At 36.0% G+C, this 6,706-nt stretch overlaps 1 protein-coding gene across 4 annotated transcripts in view; it reads right to left on the bottom strand.

The window, feature by feature from the left end:
- Positions 1–3,472: 3,472 nt before the first annotated feature.
- Positions 3,473–6,706, bottom strand: part of LOC101900464 (serine/threonine-protein kinase D3) — a 74,389-nt gene continuing 71,155 nt past the window's right edge. For all 4 annotated transcript variants that reach the window (XM_059127052.1, XM_011297928.3, XM_059127053.1 and 1 more), the window contains 3 exons: positions 5,235–5,580; positions 4,989–5,171; positions 3,473–4,854 (listed from right to left, as the gene is read on the bottom strand). In XM_059127052.1, coding sequence (XP_058983035.1) covers positions 4,658–4,854; positions 4,989–5,171; positions 5,235–5,580 — 726 coding nt within the window. In that variant the 3' untranslated portion in view covers positions 3,473–4,657. The remainder of the gene's footprint in view (positions 4,855–4,988; positions 5,172–5,234; positions 5,581–6,706) is intronic.

The raw sequence follows: 6,706 nt of genomic DNA, 5'->3' as shown, positions 1-6,706 counted from the left end.
CGAAGACTGCTGGTAACGGTATGTGACAGCTAATTTTGCGGCCAGTTTCAATACTCCACTCTGGCTAGGTTAAAGGGGACAAAATTCCCTGTCAGATCCTTTTTACCCATATCACCTGACAAGTTTTGTTGATTAATTCAACAGCATTGAGAAATAATTCTCAATCATTCTATGTTGTCAAAAATATAATAAACTAACTATTTTATCTAAAGTTATCAAGAGACGAAAAACGAGTGAAGTTATCATATGGCAGTAGATCTTTGGATTTTTTTGCCTTCAGTGAAAAAGTAAATTTTTCATTTTCCCACAAAAGTTATTGTCCATTTCACGGAAAATGATGTAGGTCCACGTCTTCGTATAGGCCCCATATAACGGTATCCCGATATTGGGTATTTTGATGATTTTAGAGACATTATTTACCAGAACTATTTCAAAATTTGTATTTGAAGTTCGTAATGAATACTACAGCCTATGACAGAAAATTGTCTGTGCAGGTCCACATTTTATGACCCCCATGGTACCTCCCTATATTCGGTATTTTGATGATTTTAGCTACATTATAAACATTTCGAGAGGGATTATATTAGACAAGTAAAAAAGCAGTAAGTTCGGCCGGGCCGAACTTTGAATACCCTCCACCATTCGTAACGGATTAGAAAATTTTCAAAAAAATTAAATCCAAATCTTTAAAATACCTAATATCGGAAGTTGCCAATATATGGGGGGATATTCGATATTGTGGACCTATATAGACAAATCTATGTCTGGGGGAAAAGTGCTCACAAAGAACTCCTTGTATAGAATTTCAGACACTCTCGTTGAAAAATGTGGCTAAAATCATGAAAATACCGAAAATGGGGGTTACCGTTATATGGGGGCTATACGATATGACAGACCTATATAGATAATTCTCCTTCAAGGCATAAGTACTGACAATGAACTCCTTGTGTGGACTTTCAGACAATTCCATTGAAAAATGTGGCTGAAATCATTAAAATACCGAATATCGGGGGATACCGTTATAGCCCCCATATAACGGATATCGTGGACCTATATAGATAATACTCTACCGATGTATAAGGTACCCGCAAGTAACTCCCTGGGTGGATTTCCAGACAATTCCGTTGAAAAATGTGGGTAAAATCTTCTGAATACCGAATATCGGGGGTACCCTTATATGGGGGACATACGATATCGTGGACCTTTATAGACAATTCTCTCAGGGGATAAAACAAGGGACTTCTTGTGTGGAATTTCAGACAATTCCATTGAAAAATGTAGCTTACATAATTAAAATAGCGAATATGGGGGGGGTACCGTTATATGGGGGCTATACGATATCGTGGACCGATATAGCCCATCTTCGAACTTGACCTGCCTGCAGACACAATTTTAGCTTCCTGTCTTAATACGTTTAGACTGTAGCGTGATTACAACAGACGGAGAGACGGACGGACAGGGCAAAGTCGTCTTAGAATTTTACGCTGGTCAAGAATATATATACTTTGTTGGGTCTAAAATTATTATTTCGATGAGTTACAAACGGAACGACAAACTTAATATACCCTCCATACTATGTATGGTGGAGGGTATACAAAAATATATATCGGAGCCGAGTTCCACAGAATGGAAACGTACGTCGCGAAATGCACTCCATTTGGGCTGATATTAGCCATTATTTGCAAAATAAACCTGAAATCGGATTAAAAATATTTAGAAGTTATATCCAAATCTTAGTAGATCTCGACAAAATTTGGCAAAGGTATTTCCGATATCTGGTACCAAATATCATTGTTGTCGAATGGATATTATGAATTTGAGGGACTTAAATACCAAATCGGATGAAACATATATATGGAAGCTATAGCTATATCTGAACCGATTTTCTCCGAATTCGTTGTACTTGCTTCTAGACTGAATTCGGTCGGACGTTCCAAAATTCAGGTTATTTGGACTGATGTTGGCCATTTGGTGCACTATTAACCCGAAATTGGTTGAAGATATATATGGGAGCTATATCCAAACATCAACCGATATTGATAAAATTTGGCAGAGGTATTTATGGGCTGTATCTGGTATCAAATATCATTTTTGTGAACTGCTTATTACCCATGTGATGGACTTAAGCACCAAATCGGATGAAACCTGTATATTGGAGCTATAGTAATATCTGAACCGATTTTCACTACATTTCATGTACTTACTTCTAGATTAAATTCGGTTGGATGTGCCAAATTTCAGGTCATAGGTTGAAGATATATGTTATGAAGATATACGATTGTTACCAATTTCAATAGGGTTCGTCCTTGGGCATAACAAATATTGTTTGGAAATTTCATCTCAATCGGATAATAAATGCGCCCTGCATTTTGTTCACAAGAATACATAGACAGACGGACTGACATGCATAAATCGACTCAAATATCATTTTTGTGAACTGCTTATTACCCATGTGATGGACTTAAGCACCAAATCGGATGAAACCTGTATATTGGAGCTATAGTAATATCTGAACCGATTTTCACTACATTTCATGTACTTACTTCTAGATTAAATTCGGTTGGATGTGCCAAATTTCAGGTCATAGGTTGAAGATATATGTTATGAAGATATACGATTGTTACCAATTTCAATAGGGTTCGTCCTTGGGCATAACAAATATTGTTTGGAAATTTCATCTCAATCGGATAATAAATGCGCCCTGCATTTTGTTCACAAGAATACATAGACAGACGGACTGACATGCATAAATCGACTCAGAAAGTGATTCTATGAAGATGGGTCTATCTCGCTTGCTTCTCCCTGTTACAAACATATACCAACTTCAGACTATTGTCATTTCTAAGCCACTCGTCCGACAGCTGTTAAATTTATTCCAGTTGCAGCTCATTATATTGTTTACAAGCGTACAAAAGCATTTTGGTCAGAATTTTCCAGAAAAAAGTTATTCGTGATGGAATTCAAGCGTGATAGTGTGATTTCCTTATATTTGTCTGGAAAACCACAAGTGGCTATCGTTAGAGCACTCCAGTATTTAAATGTGAATAAATCTTTTGTGTCTCGTACCATCGTTCGTTACCGTGATACTGACAGCGTAGCCCAACGTCAGGGAAGTGGGCGGACTAGACCCGCGTCGCAGTGTCCGCAAATGGCTCGCGAGCTGAACATATCGCAATATTCCATTCGGCAAATATTGAAAAATGAGCTTGGGGTGAAGCCACTGAAATTCCAAAAAGTGCAAGAACTTATACCGCAACAGAAAGAAAATAGATTCAAAAGAGCTAAAGAGTTGCTTCGCTTGGCCGAAAGTTGTGAATTATGAATGAATATTTCCGACATTTTTTTTTTTTTGATTTTATTCAAAAAAAAAAAAAAAAAAAAAAAATGTAAATATTATGGCGTTTGATTTATTGCAGTTTTTTATCTCTATATGTAGACAATTCAAAGCCGAAGTATTAAATAAAACAAAATATTTGAAATTTTAAAATAATTGTTATTTTTTTATTCGGAAAATAAAGACATGAGCATTAATATTAATGTCTCTCATAAATTATTTTTTTTTTTTCATTTCGATTTCAGAGAGTATCTTCTCTTCTCGTTAAATATTAGTGGAGTTTTTCTTCTTCTTGTTGTTGTTGCTGCAATTTTCTTATAGAACTAATTTTCTACAGAAGAGCATTAACGTATGTTTGTAATATAATATAATTGTATGTATGTATGTATGTATATGTGCAATTATTTTAATTCATTTTTGTATATTTGCATTAATAAATTTGTTCGTTTAGCTTTAAAGGAGAAAGGGATCCAAAAGACGAAAATTACAATATTTGTAGCACAGTGTTTTGTTGTTGTTTTTTTTTGTTTGTTTTGTAAAGCGTTTCGAATTTTATTTTAAAAAATTACAACACTTAGAACTTAATTAAATCATTATATGTTATAAATTTTAATATATAGGCAATATTTATATTTGTATATGTATTTATACACACACACTCTCTTAATGAATATAGATGTCTGTATAGAGAATTAGATATATTTATGTAAATTTAAGGTACCTTTTTTTTGTTGATGTTCTTCATTAAAAAAACACACATTGAGGATTCATTCGAAACAACAAAAAAACTTAGTCTGAGTAAATTGAGAAATTGTAAAATTGAAATAGAAAATATAATTGTAGTTGTAGTTGTGGTTGTTGTTGAGGACTCTTCTCAAGGAATGAATGGTTAAACGTAGACCTAGTACTCGTATTATTTTCATTTGATCGTTGTCATTTAGTTGTTGTTGTAGTTGTAATAATAGCAGCCATTTGAAACACAAATTAAAGTAGCTATGTTTTTGAGTTGTTGAGAGAAATTTTGTCATGGATTTATTTGATGTGACGACACAAATGTGAACGCATCCAGTTTAATGCCTTATCACCGATCGCTTCAACTTTTGGCTTATTCGAGGGCAAACTACGACAGTTACAATTTTCCAGATCCATATGCAGTCCCGTTGTTGTAATTGTCGTCGTCGTTGTCGATGATTTACGACGTTGTTCTTCTTTTACGGTTTTTAGCGGCTGCTGCGGAGACTGTTGTTGTAACTTCGGTTCAGGTGATTCGGGAATTTTGTCATTTAATTGGAATGTTGGACATGGTTGTGGACCATTAACAGGTCACATATCACCGGTGGTGCTGGCCCACCGCAAATCATCAGCTTCATGTGTCAGATAACGGGTACCGACTTGGCGTTCCAAATTTCGCAAATCATGATAAGTTTGCTTGTCCTGTAACCAATAATGTTGCAGGCTCTTGTCCACGGTATAACGTTTTCGTTGTTTCACTTGCAGCAGATTGTTGATCAGATCAATAGCTGGAAAGGAAGTGGAGATGGAAACAGGGAATGTTAAAGTTATTTAGTATTTGGAAGGGGACCGTTTTTACTCGGCAAAAACTTGGGTCGAATAACCCATTACAAGGTAATGTAAAAAGAAGTGCACAACTTACCATTCGATGAAATTTCCTTCCAGGGATTTGGCGGATACATGAAAGCAGCATTCTGAATTTGATCATTAATATCTTCCTCTTCGTTGAAGGGGAAGGTGCCACTCAAACTGACATAAATTATCACACCCACACTCCACATGTCCAGGGAACGGTTATAGCCCTTGTTACGCAAAACTTCTGGAGCTAAAAATCCAGGAAAGGTATAAATAAACGCAAACATCGTATTCTGAATCATTTCAAACCTACCCAAATACGCTGGTGTACCCACCACCGACCGTCGGAATGATTTCTCTCCAATGATACGAGCATAACCGAAATCACATAATTTCACTTGAGGAAATTCGGCATCGGATGAGAGCAGGACATTTTCGGGTTTCAAATCACAATGAACGACATTTTGACTGTGCAGATGTTTGAGTGCGATGAGAATTTGGGTTATCAGGAATTTCGTAACTCTCTCGCTGAGTCGTCCACGTTCGTGAGAGAGTATCATTTCCAACATATCACCTTTAAGTTTTTCCATGACGACAAAAATGCGTTCGGGTGTTTCGAACATACGTTCCAGATTGACGACACCACAATGGGAAATATTCTGTAATGGAGGAAGGGAGACGAGTTTTGAAGTTACAGATTTAATTCAAAACATTTTATGTAAGATCTAATTTATAATTCAACTTCCTATTCAAGTGGATACGTGAAAAAATTTAATTTTCAACATGAGAACCTATCTATCCACAAATGGCAATCGCAATTATTTATTTTTTTAATTTTTATTTTTTTAAATAAAATATTTCAAATGTAGTTCGAGAATTTAAATTATTATTCGATGCATTTCATATTATTCGGCAAGCATTTTGCCACCTCCATGATCGACCTTGTAAGCTTCACTTTCCTATACCTCCACATAGATAACAAAAATGCAATTTGGGAAGATCTACATAAGCTTGACTATGATGCAGTCAACGGCCGACCTTTCATTCAGACCGACCTGAAAAACCATTTTTTCCGAGGATTATTTCGGAGAGTACTCCCACTGGTTTCTAGGGCGGTCACGTTCCTTCCAATTCTTGAACTTCTTTTCAGGATTTAACTGTCATTCCATCTGCTTCGAACAGAAATAAGCCGGCACAGATCAGTGCTGGCTGGGCCCGTTCTCTAACAACAAACGTGATTGTAGGTAGAAATCTGCCGAAAAGTTTCTTCGGTAGCTCGATTATCGACACAAAAACAACTACAAACAAGTAAGCAAAGGCTACAGTCGAGCGGGGCCGACCGTTGAATACCCTACAACACTATAATAGACGATACTGTTTATATAGGCGAGATACTCGAAAGAATTCCACAAGATATTGTGACGAATTATAAAAGAAAACCATCAGGTCTCGTTCTCTAATTTTCGAATAATAGCAACTTAAACTAATTTGCTGATTTCCAATTTATTGGACGATGTTGCACGTAAATGGTCTTCCTAGATCTGGAACCAATATTTCCCAAAGACCTATAATCTCTCAGAAGTGGCAAAAGATTAACATTTATTATTGGTTTTTGACTGAAACGCATCTATATGAGATACAGACATTTGACTATATTCTTCAACGAAATCAGCGTTAACGAAATAGTCAGAAGTGCGTTTTTCCTGTATTTGTGAATTTTCCAAAAAGTCACTGGAATGGACATTTTCGTATTTTGTCTATAAAAGTTGGCAAACTCCTTCACAC

Source organism: Musca domestica, unplaced genomic scaffold (genome assembly GCF_030504385.1).
Source record: "Musca domestica strain aabys unplaced genomic scaffold, Musca_domestica.polishedcontigs.V.1.1 42, whole genome shotgun sequence".
NCBI classification, from domain to species: domain Eukaryota; kingdom Metazoa; phylum Arthropoda; class Insecta; order Diptera; family Muscidae; genus Musca; species Musca domestica.
This window is presented reverse-complemented; position numbering and strand designations above follow the sequence as displayed.